This window comes from Coffea arabica, chromosome 3e, assembly GCF_036785885.1.
Source record: "Coffea arabica cultivar ET-39 chromosome 3e, Coffea Arabica ET-39 HiFi, whole genome shotgun sequence".
NCBI classification, from domain to species: Eukaryota; Viridiplantae; Streptophyta; class Magnoliopsida; order Gentianales; family Rubiaceae; genus Coffea; species Coffea arabica.
In genome coordinates, this window is record NC_092315.1 from 6,188,325 (window position 1) to 6,215,034 (window position 26,710).

The window sequence follows — 26,710 nt, forward strand, 5'->3', positions numbered from 1 at the left end:
TTCTAAGGTTACTAATGTATTAAGATTGAACCATATAAATAAAAATATTATATTTGCGGGCATTTCATGTATCCATCTTATGAGTAATCTTCAATATTTTCTCTTTCTTTTTCTTTTTTTTTTGGTTTTTATGTAGAAGAAGAAATGTGAATCTTTCATTTTTCATGATTTATTCTTTGGTGGAAAGTCCATAATTATAAAACACAGTTCGATCAAATGGCCAAACTGATCAACTAGGTGAACCGACCATAGAATCGGATTGGATTACTAATTAAACCAGTTATACAATGTTGACCAATTAACGATTCGACGGTTCAATCAATGAATTAAAAAAAAAATCGTCCATTGAACCACTAATTTAAATTTTTATAATTTAAAATGTATTATTATATTATATAATATGACTATTATGCAACGCCCGATTAAACCAATGATCCAATGACCTCTATGAGTTGAGCTCCGGACTAGGTTTAATAACTATAACTTAAAACTTGTAAATAATTCTGTTTGGAGGCTAAAATGTAAATGGGGACCTAATAATGATGGTTTAGATAAAATTAGACTTAAGTGTCATAGGGCAATGGGAAATTCATGTTTCAGTAATTGCCCACATCATTTTACTATCTGCTTAGCAGTGATGAACTGACTGCTAAGGTTGGACAGATTACTAGAAAGTAGAAACACTTGCATTAAAATGTGAAAGATATTTCTCTAAGATGGGATCACCCCTTCAAAAGGTAGACAAAGGCAATGGTAAAAGATGGGGGGAAAGTTTACATGAATCTACTGAACAAAAGTTGCCCCTTAGCAAGGGCGTAACATAAAGAAAATCTGCTCAAGGGTTGGGGGCTGGGGCAGGAAGAGGTCTGCTCTGTATTCTCAGAATAGATGTGTCCAGCTTCAAGTTCAACAAAAGGAGGGAAAGCAGAGAGAAAACCTGATAACGAGTCCATGTACAATCTAAGATCTCTAAGGAGATCTGAAATTCTCAAATGTTCTTTCTTTCATATATTGGCATTTAATCTTTCAGTAAGTGTAACAAACTACAAATAGAACTGTAACTGGAAGAATAAAGAATACAAGTCACTTTCTCCAAAAGAACCAAGTACATTTGCCTTTCTTCCTTTTCAACTGTAACAAAATTATGATACAATCTCACGTTCCTGCACTAACATCTATCTTTCTAACACCTGTTTCAAATGTTTACCTTGTGGTTCACAATCGATGCACCCAATAGCTTTTCATAGACCCATCTGTAGATTTAAAATGAGCGTCTATCTTTATTGCCAACTCTTTCAAGAAGTGACAATAGCATTTCCCAATATTACCAACAACACCATTGTCTTTCTGAGACAAAAGAATGGACTATATCGGTCACTCACAATATACAACTGCAACCGTCATCTTGTACAAAAATTTGATTGTGTTTGAACCAAAACACATCTGCTAGAAGCCCCAACTAAGAAAGTGTCCACTGGAAAGTCAAAGTAGCTTGCTACTTCGCCGCCTTGATGGCCCTCCAGGAAAGAGCTTCATAATCCATCCCAATACCCTTTCCACCACCTATTCCAGACAAAGGAATCAGCAAATTAATTCGAAGAGTCCAACAAATGAATCAGCAAAAAAAAAAAATTTGACCACAAAAAAGAAATTCTAGTAGCTATCAAGATGGACTAATTTGGCTGATATTATGGAAGGAAAATATTCGAGGATCAAGGACTTGCTTCAAATTTTATCATGTGAGTAAAGCAAAACTAAATTAGCCAGTATCTAGCAGCTCCTCAACATAAATAGCAGTCCATTTACTTGTAATTATAAGTAACAAATTTCATTGCCTTAACACATATAGAGCTTATGACTCATCTATCTGAAAGGTTTCCATAGTGGCTATCTATTTAAATAGGCTTCTTAGTCTACTGATGCTTTGTCTACCCTTACCCCTCATACCAGATGAGACAAATTTCTTATTTGAAATTTCAGTAGGCACCAAAACATAAACCAAAAATTGAGATAAAAAACCAGAGAGAACAGAGCATAATTCAAGGAGAAGAGATCATAGAGCAGAAGACAACATTTAAAACACGAGTAGATTTTAATCACATGATCCCATTTTGGAAAAGGTGTTCATAGAAATACTACTGTTAAGGATCATCCTTTCCCTCTAATTAGCAAATCACAACTGAGAATGCCCAACCTACAAGCTTATATCTGCCAGTCCAAATGAAATGTCCAAAACTAATTAATTACCAAAGGTTAAGCCCAACCCTGACAATTTGAGTAGAATTTGAATTAAATAAGTATCACTACCACAATATCAGTAGGATGAGTAAATAAGACTCAAATCAATCCTTCCACCATAAAGGTATTATAATCAGAAGACTCCTAAAAATAAAATCATAGAGCTGGAGTAACTGAAATGTCTAAGGAAGCTGAATGAAGGAAATAGATTAAGTACCTCATCTCCTTCATCTGCATATGGAATATTATCGTTCACTGTACGAGTATCAGGTTGTCTTACTGGGATAACGTCATTCACCATACTCTGGGCAGTCAAAAGCTCTAATCTTTGAGTTTGAACTTCAAGTTTTCGAGTTAACTCCTTATTCAAGTCCTTCAGTGAGACAAGTCCAACAATCAAATTTTACAGAGGAATCTTCAAATGCAGCACCAAGAAGGAATCTCTATGATAACACAGTTTCATGCAACTACAATATGCTTTAGTATGCTTGTAACCTCAAGGAAAAAATAATTAAAAAACAAAGTATACTTGTAACCTCAAATGCCCTAAAGCAATTGTGGCAACTTTCTATTTTAAAAACTTTTTGGAATGTTTTGTATTAGTTACACGAGTTAGAAAACAAGCAATAGATGGAAGCATCAAAAACTCACCTATCACCGTAGACAAAAAAAAAATTTATAACATTTAGTTAAAAAAGACATTCCTTTAGCTAGTTAATTCCATCAACTACCGTTTGGCCCAACTTAAACTAATTCTTTTCAGGGCATTATGCAGAACCTTTTTTCCCTATTGCTGGTGACAAAATGAAGTTGCCGATGAAATGAATAGCAGCAAAGGCTTTGCAGAGCTCTAAGATGCCTAGTACACTTGTTAAACACTCGTTTGTTGGGGTTGGGGGGGAGAGGCACTCATCTAGGCTAGGTATCCAAAATGCCTCAACCATCAAAATGATTTTTCAGCAAAGTTGAATCATTGGCAGACTCCTACTGTCATTTTTTTTATTTTATTTTCAAACTCCACTAGACATAACAACATTTCTCGACAGGAGATAACTAAGTTTCAGAACACTACCTTACCTCTTCAAATGAGTTTTATTTACGTGCATGTATTTATAAACGTACATCAAGAGGAGGAGATTTTGAGTGAACTATGTGATGACAGAGATAAAGAAGAGATCCATAGCCTTCTAAGCCAACTTCCATAATTGCCCAAGCGAGAGTTTGAAAAACATGTCATCGTGAGATATATGGTCTAAGTCATCTTAGGAATAAGATTGATATGACCCTCTGTTACAGTATAGAGGGTCAGGTACCTAGCTTTACCTATTATTTCAAACTTCACTGATCCCACAAATAATCAAATTTAATGTTCTGTAACCTTCCTTTCCATACTTCCACCCCACTCCACCAACCACTATACGGTCCGATTATAACACTACAACTATTTGCTTCTAAGCATGTTTGACGATGTTTTTTGACAATGTAACCATTATGATCTGGTTGGAGAGTAATACCTTAAGCTTAGAGCTTTGAGACGATTCAACAAACAAGGCTTGTGCCAACTCTTCTTTTTCCAAGGTTAACTGCAGTTACAGAAGTGCCACATAAGATTAAAGAGCAAAACTGAAAAGCATCTATACAATAAAAGGAGACAAACTACAGAAGTCAACCTCTGAAATTAATGTGTTAATGTTCTCAATCATTCTTGTCTGGTCAGGAGGAATAGCCAAAGATAAATCTTGAAGGTTGAAATCCCTGTTATCATGCAGAAGTGGAATGCTGGAAGAATCATTTCCATGATTGCCTTCCATATTAGAAGTGCTGGTGCTGGTATCTACGTCGTGGTTTTCACCTGAAGAGATAATATATTTTTGGAAATAATAACATGAAAAGAAAGTCTAGACAAACAAAAGGAAAGGGAGTCAGAAATAGTTATTCAAGGAGTACAAGGAAACAGAGCATCCCCTTCGGATAATTTATAAAGCCACCTATAGAAAAATAGTCCTAGTAAGATCCAGTCATAGGAAAATACTAGCAACAGAGTTACATAGTTCTTAAAATAGTGACTGCCCCTGTTTAAACAATCAATCATTTGAAGTAAAAACCACAGTAAACAGCATTGAAAATAAAAAGCCAATGCATAAACCCATTCTAGGTAGAAAAGAGAATTCCTACAGAGCCCAAATCTCCCCACCTTTTTATAAATTAGGAGCCCGTGATGGATTTACTCCACATTGAAGTAGGCAAAGGAAAGGAATCAGACTTGGAGTATTAGAATACTAAATGTTCAAGTGCACAGGGGAGAGAGATGAAAGTTGAAGAATTGGACGACAATTTCAATCTGAGCTAATTGGAACACAACAGGATCCACCCTTGTCTCTTTAGACCTTTTGGTGTGAAGAAGAGAAATTCAGAACCCACTGCAGCTTTCAGTGAGTATATGATCCCCTTCTTCTCCTCCCCCCCTCCCCCTCCTCCTCCCCCAAAAACCTTCTTCAAAACTTAAAAAAAAAATGAAGAGATGTCTACCACAAACAATGCCTTATACCATTTCAATTAACATTTAACTGTTGATCAGAAAATTCCTCATACCCGCTGTCATGGGTTGGGTCTTTCTATAAGTGCTAGACAGTATGTAGATCAAATAGGATAAGATCAAATAGGATAAGGAAAAAAATATTAATGCAGGGAAATTTATGTGTAGAAGCTGTTCTATAGATCAAAATAAGGTGCATTATAGAGCAGGGTTGGGTAAAAAAACCCAGTCAATGATGTCTAAGATATAGACCAGGGAAATAATGTTAAGAATGTTGGATGGTAAATTTTCTGAAATATAAAAATCCTGCCCTGCTGCCATGTTGTTGCATGAAACTAAGCAGATCTAAGTCTACCTGCCATTACACATGGCAAATCTATTTGACTAAAACTAAAACCTCCAAGATCATGATTGTCCAAATGGTGCTGAGGCTTGCACTTACCTCATTCAGCTTTCCGAATGAGAACAAACAGATAACAATTTGTAATATTTAATTTCTTTAATATGTAAGCTTGTTGATCCAATAGGATGGCATGCTTGAAAATACAAACAAAGCTCATTGGAGGCTTGGAACAGTTTTTGATGGGAGTGCCAGCACAGCCTATAAATGGTCCACCAAATTGACAGTGTGGAGAAATTATTCAATGCATAAAGCAGACAAAAAAAAAAGCATATCTTTTTCTTTAACCTGATGCACAGCCAGATGAGTCAATGAACGGATGTCGATTATTGAAGTGTCTGTGATGTACACACCTTGGTTCGACAAATTGGTTTTTTGAATTGGTTAGGCTCTGGATCAATTTTAATTATGCCTTTGATGGAGATCGACAAATTAATTGTAAAGGAAAGATAAACATACATCATAAAGTGCTACAGGCAGAAAGATATCAAAGTATCATAGCTTCCAATACCTTCTTGTAATTGAAAAACAGGGTACCTGAAAATGGTTTCAACACCAATGGCAAATTGAAATAAAATATATGACATATTGCACAAGGATTTCAGTTAATGGGTTTTGTGTTATGCCAACAGCCACAAACAGCAAAAGGATCAATAAAGCCGCGGATACAACTCAAACACGAAAACATATACATCCATTCTTTCATAGATAAGAAAAGTGTCAGAATAACATACCAAGATCTTCTGTCGAGGTTGAAACATCTTTCTTACTAGTTGGGCTCTTGCTAACCTCAACAGCCTTACCACTTCCAGATGCTTTTCGTAGCTTGGACTGCAACAGTTTCTTTTCTGTCCAAGAGAAATTTAAATATAGTAAAAAAGAAGTCTAAAATATGTCATGTGGAGTAAGTCAAATTGACATACGAGTTTATAGGTTATACTTCACGAACATAAGTGGCAAATTTCATGGAAATAACTTAGAATGACTCTGGATACATCAAAAAACCCAGCAACCAACAGCAATCTCCACTGATAAATTTGACTTGGCAAAGATTCAAGAACAGAATATTTAGTGAAGCTTATGGAATTTCCAATACCATACTCTTGAATGTTATGGGCCACCACATCAATTTGTTATGCATCAAATATATCAGATTTCAACCAGATATACTGTGAATTCTTTACAGTATCACATACAGCACATTCTGCAGAGTATATGATCATTTAACCTTCATGCAAACAGAACTACTATGAGTTCAAGCAATCCTAGCAAGAATTTCCATCAAAGTAAAATTTCTTTTCACTGCATGGTTTATGAGATGCTTATCATTGCCTAGTCTTTGAAAGCAATCTCAATGCTATAATCATGCCCAATCAACAAATGACACAAAAATTGGCGCATAGAAAGAAGAAAAACATGGACAAAATATTGCCAGGCAAATGCAAATTTATGAACTGGTGAATTCAACATACAAAGGTGTTCCTGCAAACGACCCGTCTATATAGATTTTGTCATAACCAAGAAAAGAGAGTGTGTGTAATATAGCTGTCCAAAAAAGCAGGAATGGTGGACCAAACAAACTCAAGCTTATCTCAGCTTACAAAAATTAAACTTTGTGTTGAATGAGCAAATCATGTGCTACAAGTATGCAAAATAAAGTCATAAATTGATTCATTGACACTACACAACCACCTAGCCTTCAAATTATTAAATCAGAAAACTGTTTCACAACTACTTAAATAAAAGTCCAGAACATGCCAGGTTCAACATCTTTCCCAGTATTACCTTTAAAAAGATTGTTGGACTTTTTCTTCAGACAATGCTAGAGCAGAAGAGCAACCACTACTAGTAAGTTTTATGTCTAGCTAGTCACATAAAAACAGAGTGATATTTAACAAGCTCTGTAAGTAGAAGAAAATTTTTAATAAATCATCTTGTTTGCAGCAATTCTAGGTGTTGTCCTGCCAGAACTCATAGGCATGTACAGCATTTATTTGTGAAATTCTGCAAGATTTACAAGGCACTACAGAGTAATTTCATGAGAAGGAAAAATTAATGTGGATGCAATGATAAGGACATATACCATAGAAGGTTAGGCCTTACCTTCTTGTAATGCAGCAATCGTCGATTGCAGATCCTGACGGTCCTTCTCAAGGCTTGACATTTTCTTCCTGCATAATCCAATTAGGAAACTTTTTTTAAAAATGTCTGATATTTAATGTAAAAAAAATGCCAAGAAAGATCAATTCATGTACGTTAAAGGCATCAATTCACTTTGACCATGCAGCCCATGTAACATCAATGTCAGGGCCAGTTATGTGGAAGAAAGACATTTTACACATAAACCACCAGACAAAGAAATTTTAAAAGATAAGAAAAACAGGCAGCAGCCTTAAAAATCACAAATCTATGCTGTTATGACCTTTGCATAAATCTCTAACAGTCAAGCAGATGGTAAATTGCAACACCCAGAGCCAATATGGGCAATTAAAAAGCGTCAGAATCCATAAGAGTCTGAAAAACACACAAATTTTATACTTTATCCAAACTAATCCTACCTGCCAAAAACATAAAACATCTATGGATCCTAGATATGCAAGTCTTTTATCTCATTACAACTCCACAAAAACCTTTACCCACTACATATGCTTTTCTTCACCTTTACACAAGGAATTAGCAGATCTTCCACATTAGATATAGAAAATAAAACTACATAATATGACCAATTACAAGCTTCATCCAGTGACATATATAACATTTTAAGCAAAAATCAATTTGAACTTGCAAGTTTATTCAAACCTCTGATATAAAAATTTTTCAACTGAAGTTTCAGATACAAGCAAGAAATATCAGAAGCAAGGAAAAACAATATTGAACATTCTTCTCATTGTTGGCCAAAAACTAACCCAGTCAAACTCCTTGTGTTATACTGAAAGAAAACTATCATAAAGTAACTATCATTTTTGTTCAGAAGATATAGCAACTTTTTTAACATTAAATTTGTCAATAAATCATTTATACATTTGCAGATCAGGTAATATAACAACCCCCCCCCCCCCCAAAAAAAAAAAGACACTCATTATCAACACCCAAATGTGAAATTCATACTTGAAAGAAGAAATTTCAGCTTGTGACTCCTCCAGCTGTCTCTCCAGTTTTAGCTCATTAGACCTCAATCGAAGAGCCTAGACAAATGAATAAGCAAATTTATATCACCAAAAGGTTCACAATATCACAAGAAGTTGTTCACCAGGCCATATAAACATATACAGAGTAACAAATTCAAAACCCTTGATGTTAGGCAGCACTCTAGACAAAATAAAAATCATCTTCCCACTGCAGGCTATTCTCAACAAGATAAAACAAGGACACTATCAGGAAATTCTCCAAAAAGTACAGAATTTTTTCTTTTTCCAGACTAAATTCTGAAAGAAACAGACAGTTCACTGGCATTTATCATCCATTTACAAGGAAAGTGAATCTACATAGTTGAGTAAATATCCAAAGGTCCATCTAAAACAAAGAAGTCACTGGTAAGAAGAAGTGCAATTCCAACACCAAACCTGATGTCAAAAAACTCTCTTCCGACTTGAGATATAATGCTCACATAATTCTCTCAAATTAGGGTCTAATTAGAGGTTATCACATCAGAAATCTTTATCAGATAATCAGGTGTTTATTTATTTGCATAATACCTTCAATAATGTCAGTCCACCGCAGAAGTATATTTCAAAGATTGCCTTAAATGACCATTAAAATTTCGCAGAGCCATGAGCATGATATCTTCTAACTTGATTTAAAAGAAAAAAAAAAAAAGAACAATGACAAATTTGAGTCCTATTACTCAGCATCTATTGAAGACAGCATTCCAAAGACTGAAAAAGAAGTTCAAAATTAGGGAAATGGATAAAAGCGTCTCTAATCAAAAGTGATTCACTTTTTGTTACATCCTCTTCAAAACTACAACACCCATTACACAGACCACAAGAGACACCTAATTTCCTTTTTTTGTATCAAAATATTGAGCATCAAGATAACAACACACGTCATTGTATATAATCAAAATCAAACAGCCAATGAAAAAATAAAATTAGCCCTGTGCAGCAATCACCTGTTCAAATTATTACACTAGTAGAGAGATTACTTTATACTGAGTACCTAGTCTATATTTTACCACTGCCGTGCTTTCCTATCATCAAAAGGACCTAAGAATATATGTAACCTGGCAAATTATTGCCATAAGATAAATAAAAAATACCTTCTCTTCCAACCCTATAACTTCAGATGCCAATAACCTGGCACGCTCATCTGCTGCATTACATTCCAATTGTGCGTTTCCATATTCTATTCTCACAGCTTCCAGCTCCACCTACGAAGAGAAATTATTTTCAGAAATAAAAATTATACACCTGAAGAAAGAATGTACAAGAAGTTGATATCATATTATCCATCATACAATGATGACAGAACAGATGGTTGCAATCCCTAGGTCGAAAGCAAAAAAATGGGAAACAAAAATTATTCAAACCTAGTTATCAAACCTGTTTTGGACCCTAAATCGAAAATAGAAACAGTTCCCTTCATAAACTCCTGATGCGTGGAATTATGGCCAGTCAACTAAGTCAATAGATGTTATTCCCTAGAGGTTACACAAGCTTCAGTGACGGTGGCTGGTAATGTTGACCTTGGCTCAAGGTTTGAGTTATTGCCACACATGTCAGACATCCCAGTAAAGCAAATCATGGAAGCCCTCGAATTGAGGTTGTGTCTAATTAATAACAAAATCTCAATCAAATGCCCTAGGGTTGTATCAGCAATCAAAAAATAATCATATCAGAGAAGTTAATTTTATGCATATAATGAGCATGGAGTAAATACAAAACCACATTGATGAGAAAAACACCCTTAGTATCAGCTTCATTGTCACTCTGTTCCTGTTAATTGCCAGAATCTACCTAAGCTGGTAATTACATCTCAAGAACTTTCAGAGAAACCCACCACTATACAGATTACTTGCTAACATTTCCATGCCGACCTTTATGTCCAAAGGAAGACACGGTTATTCTTTATGACTTAAATGATGCCAAAAGATTATGAGGAGAACTTTGTTCCAATTTACTTTTGCACATTGCTAAATTTCCTTAATATTGTTCAAAAGCCAAATATCTACCCAAAAATTGAATTAAGCTTAAAAATTTAGAGAAATATACACTCTCAAAAATGAAAGAATCAAATACTGCAAGAACTGGTCATGAACTAGCCAAAACCCAACTTCATTAAAATTTAGTCCCATCTTTTAACATTCAGCCACACCAATTGTACGGGAAAAATGCAATAAAAGTATAAATCCAGCATCAAAATTGCTTGTAAGATAATCTTAGTTGTATTTTACATCAAGGTAACCATGTTTATGGTCAAGTTTTTGGACAACAGCACGTAAGCAGTTTATGAATAACTCCATCGGTTTATCCTCATATTGTTACAAAATCTAACAATAGAAGATGCAATGCAAATGGCCCCAGAAAGTGTGAGACTCTGAAGCTGTATGGTAATGATGTTGTTTATGAAGCAGAGTAATTTCTGATATAATTGAAAAAGAAAACGTAATATTCAGCAGCATAGAATAACTCAGTAGAGGCAAGGACATTAAACTACAAATGCTAACCAGATTGGCTCTAATTTCCTCTTGTAACTTCTCCATGTCAGATTTTAGTTGGTTCACAGCACTTCCCTGGACAGAAAGAACAAGTCTTTTAAGCCAAAAACACAGGTGACATCGAAAGTTCAAAATGGATACAATAAAATGAAAATGGCCAGTGGGAATAATAAAAATTAATAACATATAAATTGAAATTTAAAAAAAAAAATACAATACAAACAAAACCCACAGCACCGTGAATGGAATTTTACAAAGTCCATTTATAGATAGTCCCAAAATCAATACACTAGAAAATAGTCGATCACAACTGCACTTAACATTCCTTATGATTTATAACAGTTGCATTTGTCAGCGTCAAACCAACTTGAAGATAAAAAAGAGGACAAAAAACACCCCAAAATGATCTACCTTCTATCAAAACTATAAGGCTGCTATACATAGGGATTGAACCACATCATCAGCCAGAAAAATTATTCTAAATATTGCGGTGGACACCACCAAAATAGTAGCACAACCAAAACTATACCCCTTAACACAACACCAATCCAGTATTTAATAACAACAAAGACTGCCCCACCTTTGTCCCTTCAAGAGCCAAAGGAGATTTTTAATCTGTCTTTCCTGTCATTCTCACTATCAATTCTCCAGAAGGCTAATAATTAACAACCAATATAGAAGCTATGTTGGGCTGCCTCCTATGCAGGCATTGTAACAAAGACTCCAAAACCTTACTGATGATAAAGAAAAACTAATAACAATCAAATTTTTCTAGAGATCTTCCAAGTAAAAAATTTGAATTTTGAGGATACAATATGCAAAGAGATGTAAAGTAACAGAGGCACAATAAGTAAAGCATACACATAAAAGAGTCAGTAAAAGCATCATAAGTAAACCATCAATAAAATATGCAAGCAAGAAAAACAGTCAGTAACTTATTCTTATCCAGGCTGTACAAGCTTAATCAGAACATGTAGTTGAATAAGAGACATTGACCAAACAAATCTAAGAAACATACTTACAATCACATAAGCATACACACAATTTTTAAAGAAAAGTAGCGTGTACTTGAAAGAACAATTTCTACAAATAGACACAAAAGTCAAAACGCACAGGTTTGACAAGAAATAACCTGTTGATTATAGTTATCTGTAAGAGCTGAATTTTCAGCAGCCAAGGACTCTGCCAAAGCTCGTGAAGCATCAAGCGCACGTTGCAAAGAAAATTTCTCTTGTGTTAAATCTTCAATATGCTGAAAATCGAGAAGATAGTGAAAACAGAAAAGAAAATAATGTTAGAATGTCACCAGAAAAGCCTGAGTCCATTCCACTTTAATCCATACTACAGTTACATTTCAATGCAACTTCCATGGCTACTTTCATCAATTGGTAAATCGCAATTAGCACATGTGCCACAGCAGTATACAATCATCTCATGCAATTCACTGCCCATGTACACTTACATCTAATTTTGGTATATGAACAAGTATATCAATTTATCCATCTCCAATTGTTCTTCAACTAGCATGTACCTCTAAAAAACAGACCACAACAAAGGTATACATGTATCAGTCACAAAAGAAAACATAGACTCCAACCAAAACCTAACCCAAAATGTCCTTTACATGCTTCAAACAAAAACTCTAAAATAGATCAAAGGTTAAGCCTTCCAATTTGATCTCCCTTTATCTACCCAGTTTTAAATAGAAAATGATTACTTAGAAAAGCTACTGCAGCATAACCCAAAAGGACAAAATAGAATGAAAATGAGCGCCCACATAATGAATGTATAGATGAAGTAATGTTCAGCAATACAAAAAAGAGGGAAGAAAACACTAAAAACCTGTTCTAGCGCAGCAAAATCTTCATCTTGTTTCCGTGGATAAAGCTCTTGTCTATTATCCAAGCCTTTGTCCATAACTTGCTTGAACATGTCCGCCCCATTACCCAAAGCAACGGAAGATTGTGTTGAGTTCTGTGCAGGATACGAGCTTAAAGTGTCCTCTGGGTGTACTTTTGAACCAAGTAGCTCAACCTTTGGTCCAGACATAGGAGGCGATGCAGAAGGACCTCGTGATATATTGATGGAATCAAGGAAAGATGGACGAGACCTCCTGACATTAGTTTCTGAGGATAGAGTTTGTTGCCTATAATTTGATGAGCTCCATGGAGATAAATTATTGGCACCAGACAACTGAGCTGAGCCGCTATTAAACTTGCTCTCTCCTAGACCAGAAACCATGAAATTATTATAGTCATAAGCGCCCATCTTCTCCACTACAAAAGAAAAGTAGTGACTATTACTCATTGTGGACTGCATGGAGACTTCCATTGAAAAACAAAAAGCCTTAGACAGCTTTGTCAGAAAACAACCATCCATTTTACAAGAAAAGTTCTAGGTAGTCAAGAGCAATGGATATTTCAATTATGTGTTATAAAATCACAAGAATGCATCGACACAAAACCAATTAAACAACAATGGAATTACCTCCAAAAGATGAGGACATATGGTTGCTAAACATGTGATTCCCATAACCTGAGTTTTCAGGTAGAAAAACAGTTCCAGAATCCTCAGGAAAGCCATTTGCAGTGAAAGAATGAGACCTTTTAGAATTAGTTACTGAGAGATCTTTCAAGTAACTATCACTGTTACTAGACAAGGTATCATACAACCCATCATAACCAAAGGGTCTTGAAGTACTGCCAATGTTCTCAGATGGCAGATGAAGAGCAAAAGTTTGATCTATTGCAACTCCAGATGATGTGCTGTCTAAGGCTCCATCAATTCCTTTTTTGTTTTGTGGGCCATAATCCGCATTAAGTTGTGAAGTGTCATCACCTCTAAATTCTTTGTCTGATGACTGAGAATGCAATGGTACAAAAGTGTTAACTGCAAATTCATTTACAGGAGGAAGGTTTGCACTTTCATCATGAGAAAAAGTAAAGCTACTTTTCTGGGATGCCTCAGTTTCTTTGCTATCTTTGTTAATTACTACACCAGAAGGTTCTGAAACAGCTGCTCCAACTGCATCAGATGTACCAGCTACATCAGAATCAACAAGCCGTACACGTTCAGAATCCGAAAGTTGCTTCTCATGGGACCCCCCATCAGAGGTGTTAATTTGGGTAACAGAGGTAGTCTTTTTGGACCTTTCAGCAGCTTTTTTTTTACGGAACTCCTCTAGCTGTGAGGCAATAAATAAGGTAGTCAGAGTGATCAAAACATCACAGTTTGTATCCTACTTTTCTATATAACAAGATTCCTTTAAATTTGCCATTTACTATGATAAACTATTTAACAAGGGCTAGACAACATCTGAAAAAATTTGAAATGCATAAGAAATTTCATTCCAACCAGTATATTCCTTAACCTTTACCACACAGGTCACTGAACAAGAAGTAGCAAGAACAAATCCACTGAACAACAAACCCACTATTGCCTGAGTATATATTTCTATATTTTTTATAACTCTTCCCCTTAGATAGGAAAGTTACTCCACACAACAATCCCTTGATGCCCACAACATAAAGGAGCTGTGCCAAGACTTGTCTTGTGGTCTAGTACCAAGCAACGACCAACAAAACGAAGTGGAAAACCTGGCTGTTTAGCTAACAAAACAAGCTATGACTTCAAAACAAAAAACTCCATCTTGACCGTATCAAAAAATACTTCTTTTGACAGCCTAAGTTTCTCGTTTCTAGTATGATATTATTCAAAAAGAACTCTTTAGAGCACCCATGTTAGTATATTTCTTTTTCCAACTTTTGCTAAAATCTAGAAGCATAGAAGAGGAGGGAAGAAGTAGCCAAGCAAATGTGGGATGGTGTCGGCAGGAATGGAACTTTTTCTGAAACTTTAAAACGTGGACCAAAAAAATCTTAGTTAATGGGCTACATACGCAATGCAAGGTTTAATTGGCTTTAGTCTTCCTATTTGTGAGCACCAGTTACACGCTGCAACAGATGATATAGACACCTAAAGAACCATAATCTCCCAAAATACAAGATAAACAAGCACATATGCAGCTAGATCAATAAATTCAAATTGAAAATGCTACCACAATCTTTAAACTACCATTATTGAATCAGCCATCATCCACCTTCCAACAAATATAATCCCAGAAAATATATCCAGAGAAACAATGTAACTTCAAGCAAGTAGCAAACCCAATTGGAAATCCAAAAATTTTAACTAAGAAATTAAACAAATTTGGCACCTTTCTTTTTCCAGCTTCCAAATGGTCTTGCTTTCTCATAACCTGCGCCGACGCCATTCAAATTCTTCAATTCCAAAAATCTTCCCCTTACCACTTCCACCTTCCCCCTTCTATATCCCTATCAAAAACCTTGAATTTGAGAGCAACCCTAGTTTCAAATATTACCACGACGATCAAATCAAATGTGTATATACAAATACATTCAGGTACGAGTAAATTCCGAAAAATAAATTGTTCTTTTGAACAGAAAAACGGTCGAATTTTCACCCAAAGATTTCAAAATTTTGAAATCAGAATTCTGGCAAAAGGGTAAAAACCGTGAAATTTTCGAATCCGATCTGATCGGAGAGAGAGAGTTCCTTTTTCTTTTTCCTTTTTCGGTTTATTTGTTCGAGCAGATCTCCTGTTCTCTCTCCATTTCTTAATTTTCCGGTAATGTTTGTACATTTATTTCTTCTTTTTTTTTCCGGCTTGCTTTTTTTTCCCGTCCCTGGTGGCTGGTCATGAATTTCACTTTTAGTCCCTTACGTTCAATACTAGTTCCATTTTAGTCCATAATGTTTCATTCCAAAACATTTGTTGTTTTTTGTTCAACAAATTTTTTTTAGACATGAGCATTATAAGGAGGAAATTCTATGGGAGGCAATAATTGAATTGTCCTATGTGTATTCTTAAAAATGAAAATTTTTAATTTTTTTCTTGATTTTATCTTATTTTTCCCTTATGTACTACAATAATGAATTGACCAGGTATGATTATACCATGAGTTGTACGCATGTTATTTCTTGAAAAACGAATTTACATGCGTCACATAAACAATTCAAATTGAAGAATATTGACTTTACTCATTTTAAACATTTATTATTCAACTCTCATTCGTTTTGGCATTCTAAATATAAACTCTATTAGTTAAAATTTTGATCATATGCATATTTGCTAATTTATCTATCATTGTTGGAGGACAACAAACAACTTACTGAGTCATCTTAGACTCTTTGAAAAAGATCAAATGTGTTAAAGTTTAAAAATGAAAAACTTAGAGTCTGTTTGGAAAGGCATTTTTCTCATAAAATTTTTATATTTTTCGTGAACACATTTTTCAATTATCCTCTTATCTCACATACATTAAATTATTACAGTATATTTTTTTGTAAAAACTCCAAAGAAATAGCAATCCAAACAAGGCCTTAGTTACAATTAGTACAAATATATGAACTTAAAAATGTTAAACGAATACAAGTGAGCTGAAAAACAAAATACAGTAAACATAAAGGATGATAACTGCAATTATCCCTTATGATTTAGGTAATATACTAGTACTCTTAGATTCGAGGGTGTTACACATACCTGTTGGTTACGGTGAGCTAAGATTGTGACGCATTAGAAGGCAAGCTAAGAGGACACGTGTAAAATTATCGATTCGGTTGGTGAGGTTTGGAAGGTGACAGATACGGGGCTGGCTTCCATCAGGTTGGAGCTCTAAACCGGTTTAAATGGGTTTCAACTTTTCGTCCATAAATGGGTGTAAAGGGAAAATCGCCAATTTAGTCCCTAAACTTTTTTTTTCCGTCAATTTAGTCCCTATATATTATTTCTAGCCAATTGGATCCCTAAACCTATATATCGGTTCCAATCAAGGATCTTTGCAGCGGCGCCACCGTATAATTTCCATTAGGTTCATAATCGTGCAATACAAAAGGGGCATTTTAGGGAATTCCATTCTGGCGCCTTTTCCAATTAAAAAGTAAACGAAACAAGTCTGCGATAAATACACACCCAAAAATCCAAAATGAAAACAAAAAATGTCTTGGACAAAATCCAGGGCTTGAGTCGATGATCTGCTAAATAAAATCAAAGCAAATCGTGTTAAATAAGGAATCGGAGGGCATAAGAAAGCAAATGATGGAGGCAGTGGGGGACAATATGCAGGAAAGGAGCAATGTTGAGGAGAGGAAGTCAAGAAAAGCAAGTAAGTTTAAGGACTATAATGCTGTCTGTTTTGTTAAGTTAATAGCATAATCATGGTTGGTGGGGTTATCTTATGTTAACTAGCAAACATTTTACTGCAACTGATGGTCGGGAATTTGTTTAGGTTATTTTTTTTGTCGTTGTTTGTAGAGATGGGTTCATGTGGTCCCTATCCCTTAAGTTTAATGTGTAATGTTGCTTTCATGTTGTGAAAAAGGTAGACAATGGTACCCTAAATCATGTGCTTGTAAACTACTAGATTGTGGTGTAAATTAATTTAATTTGTTTGAAAATGAAACAGGTGCTGAGTCGGCTGAGTTTACTCTGTATGTCTACTATGGTGGGGCATATTTTGAAAAACCAGAAACAAAATATTTGGGTGGTAGCATGGAGCTTTTTGAGGGGGTTTTGGCCGAAAAAATTAATATGGCTGCTGTCAGAGGTTTTGGCTACTTACTTGGGTGTCATGCAGATGCTAACTATAGGTATAGAATCCCAACTGAAAATGGTGGGTTGAGACTTAGGCAGATAGATGGTGAAGATGATGTAATAGACATGGTTGCCATAGGTAAACAAACTGGAAAAGTTGAAGTTTATGTTGTATATGACTTTCATATTAGATCCATAGATCTTGGTTTGAAGAACTCCTCACCTGTTGAAAGTGAAACTAAGAAGGAAAATGAGGATTTATGGAATGTGGACATCACATTTGATGACTTCATTGGGAATGAAGAACTTCCAGTTCATGTTCCCGTCCAAGAATTGAACAATGGTAAACGGAGAGGTCCTGAAACTGAAGAAGAGGATGGTGCTGAGGCTAAAAATGAGGCAGAATCTGAGTCAGGTGATGATGGTGAAGGATTTCATGATAGTGACTACGATTTTAGTAAAGATGAGGATGACATAATATTTAATCATTGTAGTACTACTGTTGACAATGCAATTGATGGCCAGAATGTCATATGTAATGTTGGTGTTGGAGGGAAAGCTGGTATACCAAATGCTGAAGAGAAGAAAGTACCAGTACAATCACATAGGCAAGAACAAGCAAAAGTAAAAGAAAGTCTTGCTGCTGACTTGCATTTTGATGTTTATGACGGGGACCAAATTCCTGTCCAAGAGGAATCAGATTCCATAAACACAGAGGAGTTACACAGTTGCCATGATTCCTCAGATGAAAACACTTCAAGAAGTAAGCCGAAATATGTGAGATTTAGGCCAGAAGTTGACATGCAGAAACCTAAATTGTTTGTTGGTTTACTGTTTGACACAAAGATGCTCTTTAAGAGAGCTGTTGAATTATATTCTGTGCAGTGGGGTAAGGAGCATACTTGGGAGAAAAATGACCATAAAAGAATCAGGGCAAAATGCAAGAATAAACAATGCATGTGGTTTACTTATGCTGCAAAAGAACCAGATTCTGATGCATTCGTAATTAGAACAATGGGACCACAACATCAGTGTGGTAGAACTTTCCATCACAAACATGCGAACTCTGGTTTTTTGGCTAGATATTACATGGAGTTTTTGCGCATGAATAGAAAAGTTACAGTTGGTGCATTTAAAGAGAAGGTGCATAAGGAGTTGAATGTGAATATCACAAAGGATCAAGTCTACAAGACCTTTGCAAAAGCCAAAATCCTGATTCAAGGGAAGTATCAGCAACAATACACAAGGATTTGGGACTACTGTGAGGAATTATTGAACTCAAATCCAGGTTCCACAGTGCATGTCGAGACAGAGGTTGATGAGGATAGTGGAAAAGAAAGATTCCAGAGGTTGTATATTTGTTTTGCAGCCTTGAAAAAAGGTTTTAAGGAAGGTTGCCGCCCTATACTTGGTGTTGATGGCTGCCACCTAAGAGGACCACACCCGGGAGTACTCTTGACTGCTGTAGGTCTTGATGCTAATGATTGCATCTATCCTATTGCCTATGCAATTGTGGAGACTGAAAACAAGATGTCTTGGAAATGGTTCATCGAGTTCTTAAAGTTTGATCTTAAAATCCATGACCAGAAAAGATGGACATTTATTAGTGACAGGCAGAAGGTGAACATTTATGTTTTCTAATAATACTACTGTTGCAAAAAAATGTGAGTTTATACTAATTTGTGAACTTTTTTTTTTTTTGTAATTTCAACATCAGGGATTGGGTTCTGCAATCCAAGAAATTATTCCAGGAGTGGAGCACAGACATTGCGTTAGACATCTACACAACAATTTTAAGAAGCACCATCCTGGTGAAACTATTAAGGGAATGTTTTGGGCATGTGCAAGGAGCTCATATGTTAATAAGTTTGAAGCTGAAATGGAGGGATTGAGGCAATATGATGAGAGTGCATACCAATGGCTGGTTGATAACACATCACCCAACCATTGGTCAAGGTCACATTTTAGGACTACTTGCAAGTGTGACATACTTCTTAATAATGTATGTGAGAGCTTTAATTCTGTGATATTAGAGGCAAGAGAAAAGCCCATCCTTGGTATGTTAGAAAATATTAGGATATACCTAATGGAAAGATTGAGAACAAAAAGAGAGTGGATGAGAAAAAGAAATGATGTTATCTGCCCAAAAATTCAAAAAAAACTTGAAAAGATTAAGGAGGACTCTAGATCAAGTATTGCTAGGTGGTCTGATGAATCCAGATTTGAGGTGACACCTATGTATGGGAGTACATTTGTTGTTGATTTAAAGGCAATGACTTGTACATGCAGAAAGTGGGAGTTGACTGGTTTACCTTGCTCTCATGCTGTTGGTTGCATTGCATTGACTGGAGCTGCACCAGAAAGTCTAGTGCACCAATGTTATTCTAGAGATGCTTATCTGAAAGCTTATGAGCCAGCTATTGGTCCAATTAATGGACCTAATAACTGGAAGAGATCTAAAAACGTCCCTATGTGTGCACCAAAGAAGTTGAAGCTGCCTGGAAGGCCTAAAAAGGCAAGAAGGAGAGAATCTGATGAGCCAAGGCCTGATTCTAGAGGTTGTACAAAGCTATCCAGGAAGGGTGTCACACGGATGACTTGCTCAAAGTGTCATCAGAAGGGTCACACTAAAAGAAAATGCCAACTGAATGTTAAAGGAGATAACAGCAGTGAAAGAAGACCACCTTTGAACATTAACAAGTGCTCAAAGTGTAAGGTGCTTGGTCACAATGCTAGAACCTGCCCAATGGTTGCCAAAGGAGAAGAAGATATTGATCATGTTTCTGGTATGGATCAAGACGATGCTGATCATGTTTCTGGTATGGTTCAAGAAGATGTTGATCATGTTTCTGGTATAGTTCAAGAAGATGATAATCATATTTCTGGTATGGTGCAAGAAGATGCTGATCATGTTTCTGGTAAGGTTCAAGTGTAATGAAGTTCATTCAGTTCTTTCTTTTCTTGGATTAGTAATACTTTTGTTGTTGTTTATTTGGTTTTGGTTATTTAATGAAGTGCAAGCTACTGAAATTGCTGAAGAAATTGATGTACAACTCAGTGCACCGACTAAAAGCTCACAGAGGCCAAAGAAAAGGACTATGTGTTGTTATTTTTGTCATATTCCAGGCCAGAGCAAACGTACTTGCACTTGTAGTCAAGCACAATCTTGGCGAAAAAGGATGGCTGTTGTGAGTAGAAGAAAACTCAGAGTGAGTTTTTTACTTACTATTGTTACTATTGTTGTGAGTAGAAGGATGGTTGTTTCAGTGTTACTATTGTTCTTGTGTTTCTCACTAGACATGCATTTATAGGCTCATAGGATACTTGATGAGCAAGATGACCAGTGAAGAAGAATGGAATTGATGTCTGCTGACGTAGTTGCAAGCTGGAGATGTTCTACTTTGTTTGCTGCTGAAGATATATAGATGGAAAGCTGTCTTTTGTCCAATTTTGTATCCATCTGAAAGCTTTTGTACTAGCTTTCTTTTGTCCACTTTTGTATCTACTCTGGTTTTGTGGTCCTTAATCAACAACCGAACCTAGTTCTTTTGGCTGGTAGGACTTGGATTACTTTTGAGAATTGTACAGCTGAAATCAGTTATATACTTTTGGGAAATTGATTACTTTTGCTAGAAATTGATATATCAGTTGTTGATTATATATTGCATTGTTCCAATTGAAGATGTTCGTATTAGCCGATGACTATATATTGCATTCATTCAAGCAATGGTCATCACTTCTGCAATATTTTTAAGTTGATGAATATATATTGCATTCATTCAAGCAATGGTCATCACTTCTGCAATTTTTTTAAGCTGATGACTATATATTGCATTCATTCAAGCAATGGTCATCACTTATGCAATTCACTCAAGTTGATGACTACATATGACTCGACTGAGCAACAATTTTTTAGGGTAAACAACAAAAAAGCCCCCTGTGGTTAAGCAATCATACATAAAAGCCCCATGTGGTTTCATATCATACCAGTCGATACCCCGTGGTTTGAATTAATCTGAAAAGTGGACGGAAATCGGCAAAACAGACGGAGCTGAGTGAATAGACGAAAATACCCTTTTGAAGAACGCAGCTTGCATGTAAATTTTTTTTTTTTAAGTAATTTGTTAAATAGCCTGCCTGAAACCCGCTTGCGGGTTTCCCCCTTATGTAAAATGACTAAAAGCTGCGTTTCTGTTCTATTTATATCAAACACATACTCTCAAACCCTCACCTGAAGGGTGAGGATGAGAGGGGAGGTTTGCTGGGCATCCTAGGGCCCTCCGATGGGCATGTGCAACTCAACGCAGCTTGCATGTAAAAAAAATTTTTTTTTTTTAAGTAATTTGTTAAATAGCCTGAAACCCGCTTGCGGGTTTCCCTCTTTTTTTTTTTTTAAAAAAAAATAAATTCTATGCTAAAATGACTTAAAACAAAAATAAAAGACTAAAAGTAAATAAAAACTAGCATGAAAAATAAAAATAACAATAAATAAAAATACACTAAAAATTTGGTGTCTACAGTAGTTAATGAATAATCTGGAAACAGATTGAATGAAGACTCAGAAGAAACGGAAGCTGGTCTCTTATTATTAAAGAGTGAAGGCTAAAATAGGCATATCAGGTGAAAGTTTGTGGTGGAAATCTGTTTTTCGCATATGCACGCGCCTTTGCAGTTCGTTTAAGACACACGCCGAATATTTGACGATTTCCGTCCACTTTTCAGGTTAATTCAAACCACGGGGTATCGACTGGTATGATATGAAACCACAAGGGGTTTTTATGTATGATTGCCTAACCACAGGGGGCTTTTTTGTTGTTTACCCAATTTTTTAATGGCCATCACTTCTGCAATTCTTCCACTTCAGTCAACATTGTCAGCATAACATTGAACTTGTCACAGAAACTTACATGAGCAATCCAGATGCAAAACAGAGTAATAACAAATCCAGAAGCAAAACAGAGTCAAACATAGATGAAAACTCAATTGTATTTACTTCATTTTAAAGTACAGATGAACCATACAATTCCATACATTCTTCAAAACTACTGCAACATCTTCAATTCCAGCAAACCTTGTTTCTTCCTTTCCTTGCCTCCAAGTACAAAAACAAGTAAAACGCCAAAACAGATACAAATTATAAACAATATTTTCACTTTTGCCTTCAACTTGTTCATTTCAATCAATAATGCTGCGTTTTCTCTCTCAACACTTCTCAGGTCCCTTAAAAGTGCACCCATTATATTTTCATCTTTTGGGGTATGGGTGGATCATACCACAAAAAAAATCTGCAAGCACCACGTTTCTGCATTTACCACCATTTCATAGTTAAAAGACAAGAAATATTTTAACAAATTCTAAACTTTATGCACATACAAAAAAATTACCCCATAATTTCTGCAACCATGAAACCTTCTTGATGGATTTGCCTCTGTCCAAGCAGTCACAATTCGGCATTGTTCTTGGCAATAGCATCGCACGATGTTGTCTCCACTGTAGTATTTCTCGTTTCCTTCATAAATCGAGTTTCCTGTTTCTGAACCATTTGATCCTTTGACGGTGTTAATAAATTGATCACTGGCTGAGCTTGAGGATGCTTTGTCCCAATTCTTTCTCGAATGCATTGAATTACAGTGCTTTTTCTACGCGGGTCTGCAAAAATTGGACAGCTCTCTTTGGTGCAAGAGAGGTAGTACCTAGATTTGGGCTTTACATCGATTTACTTTTTAATTGGAAAAGGCGCCAGAATGGAATTCCCTAAAATGCCCCTTTTGTATTGCACGATTATGAACCTAATGGAAATTATACGGTGGCGCCGCTGCAAAGATCCTTGATTGGAACCGATATATAGGTTTAGGGATCCAATTGGCTAGAAATAATATATAGGGACTAAATTGACGGAAAAAAAAAGTTTAGGGACTAAATTGGCGATTTTCCCTGGGTGTAAACTTTTAAACCAATTAAATGGTTTTAAGGAGGGTTTCAACTTTTCAATTTTCTTCACAAATTTATTCGGGTTATACATATCCGATTCTAAGCAGCTTATGTCCCACATGATTTAGCTCCCCCTGGGGTTGCAATGCATTTATCCAAAAAAAAAAAAAAAAAAAAAACCCCCACTTTTAAGCACTAAATTTTTTTTTAAAGTGTTTGGTAATTAATTTTTCATGATTTAAGGAATTGAACTTTTGATAATTTAAAGCACTTGTGTCAGACATAGTTCTTTATAAATCATCGCAATTCCAAACAATACCTTAGAATAATTGAACTTTTATGAATTTCTTGTTGTAGGAAACATGACATTTCAGTATTTCACATAAGACTTGTTATTCATTGAACCTAATGTTTACAAGTAATTATGCTTCACTCGGATCCTGGTTCTTTTGATAATCAAAACTGTAAAATGAAGGAAAGTAAAAAAACAAAAAAATAAAGTTGAAATTTAGACAGCTAGACCTTATTGTGAGTTAGTTATGAATCTGATTCACTAGAAGTCCTTGGTCACCAGATTTTATTTTATTTGGCTCTTTCAACTTTGATTTCTACGGTTCAAGCGCTAATGCTTAAATTAGTAAGTTGCTGCTCAAGTGCTCATTTCATTAACTATTGCTGCTCATTACATCAGATATATTCTACTTTAAACACAAAAGCTAATTAGCTTAAAAAGTGCAAAGTGCCACTCAGAGAAGTGTGCATCACATTTCTTACCTTATTACTGGGTGATGGCTAAATATTAAAGACAAGATGGCGGTTAAGCAGGTTGAGAGAGAGGAGTGATAGGTTGGGTGGTATTAGGAGAGAAAGCATAAGTAAGAAGTTCTGAATTCGAAACCTTTCACTTACACTAAAAAATGATAGGATAATATGAATGGAAGCTACATGTAGATCCATAGAAGGTAACCTCAGGAAAAGAAAATTTTGTTTTTTTGGGACTGGGAAAAGAAAATTAGACACTAAAATACCATATATAAGCACGGATTTCTTTAATAGTTGTAGTTAGTATACTAAAATTAAAAAAGCATTTTCAAGAATTCGTTAACACATTTAAAATTCACCTAACCTATCATGTATGTATATACACATACTAACAATCATTACCTTCTCTTGCATATATATATTTTTTCCATTTGATCTTATATACCCTCTCTTATATTTATTTACTTTCCCCAATTAATCTTACTTTTTTAAAAATATAACACATGAAATATATCCAAGCGAGTGCCCGGTGACCCTAAAAAAATTATACTTAATTATACTTGACTTATTATGTAAATGCATATATTCATATTTAATATATGTATTTAAGACACTCTCTCATATGCGGACTTTGTGTACCAATTCAAGACAGTTAGAATCGGTATCTAACTTTTGCTTTTTAACCAAAAAACAGACATCATAAGTAACAGTTTATACACATTCATGCTATATCATAAATTAACATGTATACATTCAAGGAATAGGTATTCCTTTCTGACTTTTTTTTTTCAATAAGTAGAAGATTTTGAATATCAGATCTTTTATTTACAATCCTTCCCACCCTTACCCAGAGGTATAAATGAGACTAATCAAACCAAATACCCTAGTGTTCAAATTTATTTGATTATTTTAACAAGTTTGAAATTTTATTCAAATTTAACATGTTTATTTGCCGAATCGAATTTGAACGAACTTTTTATCAAATTTGAATGTTATTAAACATAAAATGCTTTTCAATCTTGGTTTGACTAGTTGGTGAACCAAAATCTTACCAAGTTGAGTTTGATTCGAGTATCAAGTAGTTCTTTTTAGTTTGATTCATCTTTCAGATATAACTTTAATATCCAACTTAATATTTCCCTCATTCAAGGAATATTTATAATTATCTTTTCATCTACAAATTTAGCTCTACATTTTTTTTTGTCATATAACATACTCTTTACTAATAAGCATTCAATATCATTAGGCACTCATTAAGAGGGTTTTCAAGTGTCAGTTTTCTGGAAAATTAGTTAATTTGAAAAAAATCACAATTTAGGGATATAACAAATGTGAGTGTATGTATTATTTACATAGTGACTTAAGTGTGATTTAGGTGTCTCAACGAGCATCCAATTACATAATAATTTAAGTGTAATTTAGGTGTCTAGATTAGATTCTATAACATATAACATCCATTGTATTTTTGCAACGATATGTAAACTTACGAGCCAAAAAATAATACCCCCTTCATCCCATTTTGATTGTCTTGATTTTTGTTTCACGCAGTTAAAAAAAACTAGTTAACTTTGTTAGAATAGTAAATATAGCCATCTGTTTTTCTAAAATACCCTTACATTAATATTAGGAGTACCACTAATCACTATACATTTATATTAATTAGGGATAATTGCAGAAACCTCCCCTGAGGTTTCTGACATTTGCACTGACCTCTCCTGTGGTTTGAAAAATTACACTAACCTCCCCTGAGGTTACTAATCCTTTACAAATTTAGTCCAAACGATTAAAATATTGTTTTAGGGAGTGAAATTAGAATTTTTTACCAAATTTGTCCTTTGTACTACATATCCAATGAATGACAAAATATTACAAATCAATTAACAATTAATAAACTTTAAGGAGTATAATTTATAGGCAAATACACATTACCTATTTAAAGTACCGGCTCTTTATGGGTATTTTACTTTCAAACATTTAATTTAATACAAATATTTACGCGGTATTTACTTTCAAATATTTAATTTTTATTAAATACAAAAACTATCAATCTCTCTTCCGTAAAAATATTAATATAACACTTTTTCAATTTTAGTTATAAACATTTATGTATTTAATATAAATTAAATGATTCAAAATAAAATACCCATAAAGAGCCAATACTTTATTCATGTAATGGATGAAAGTCATAAAGAATTAATACTTTATGGGCCATTTCTTTTTTTAAAAAAATATTTAATTTATATTAAATAAATAACCTACCGATTTCCTTTTTGCAAGAATATTACTGTAACACTTTTTGAATTTTACTTACAAACATTGATATATTTATCAAAAATTAAATGTTTGAAAGTAAAATACTCGTAAAAAATCGGTACTTTAAATGAGTAATGCGTGTTTGCCTATAAAGAGGCGATAACTATTTAAAGTACTGGTTCTTTAAGGGTATTTTACTTTCAAACATTTAATTTAATACAAATATTTACGCTCAAATACAGATTTGTATTTACTTTCAAATATTTAATTTTTGTTAAATACAAAACCTACCAATCTCTCTTCCGTAAAAATATTAATATA

General features: G+C 34.7%; 1 protein-coding gene and 1 long non-coding RNA gene across 3 annotated transcripts; both read right to left on the minus strand.

Moving 5' to 3' along the window:
- Positions 1-985: 985 nt before the first annotated feature.
- Positions 986-15,466, minus strand: LOC113736259 (protein BLISTER). 2 transcript variants are annotated; one of them, XM_027263147.2, is made up of 13 exons: positions 15,047-15,466; positions 13,318-14,014; positions 12,673-13,106; positions 11,963-12,082; positions 10,840-10,905; positions 9,433-9,543; positions 8,283-8,359; positions 7,278-7,345; positions 5,909-6,022; positions 3,909-4,090; positions 3,753-3,821; positions 2,456-2,611; positions 986-1,563 (listed from the first exon to the last, which is right to left on the minus strand). In XM_027263147.2, the coding sequence occupies exons 1-13, from the start codon at positions 15,101-15,103 to the stop codon at positions 1,483-1,485; spliced, it is 2,232 nt and encodes a 743-aa protein (XP_027118948.1). In that variant the 5' UTR covers positions 15,104-15,466; the 3' UTR covers positions 986-1,482. The 2 variants fall into 2 exon arrangements, with proteins under 2 accessions (XP_027118948.1, XP_027118949.1); XM_027263148.2 differs by having other exon boundaries at positions 12,673-13,055; positions 15,047-15,461.
- Positions 15,467-22,413: 6,947 nt separating this feature from the next.
- On the minus strand, positions 22,414-23,364 carry LOC140038614 (uncharacterized). The gene is made up of 2 exons (XR_011842189.1): positions 22,828-23,364; positions 22,414-22,745 (listed from the first exon to the last, which is right to left on the minus strand). It is a non-coding gene; the product is annotated as an uncharacterized lncRNA (long non-coding RNA).
- Positions 23,365-26,710: the final 3,346 nt, after the last annotated feature.

Excerpts from the sequence above, each read along its gene's own strand:
- LOC113736259 (XM_027263147.2), bottom strand. The coding sequence starts at position 15,103 with ATGGCGTCGGCGCAGGTTATGAGAAAGCAAGACCATTTGGAAGCTGGA. Across the intron at positions 9,544-10,839 it reads AGGAAATTAGAGCCAATCTG|GTGGAGCTGGAAGCTGTGAG; the intron begins GTTAGCATTTGT and ends TTCTCTTCGTAG. Across the intron at positions 7,346-8,282 it reads GCTGAAATTTCTTCTTTCAA|GAAGAAAATGTCAAGCCTTG; the intron begins GTATGAATTTCA and ends TGGATTATGCAG.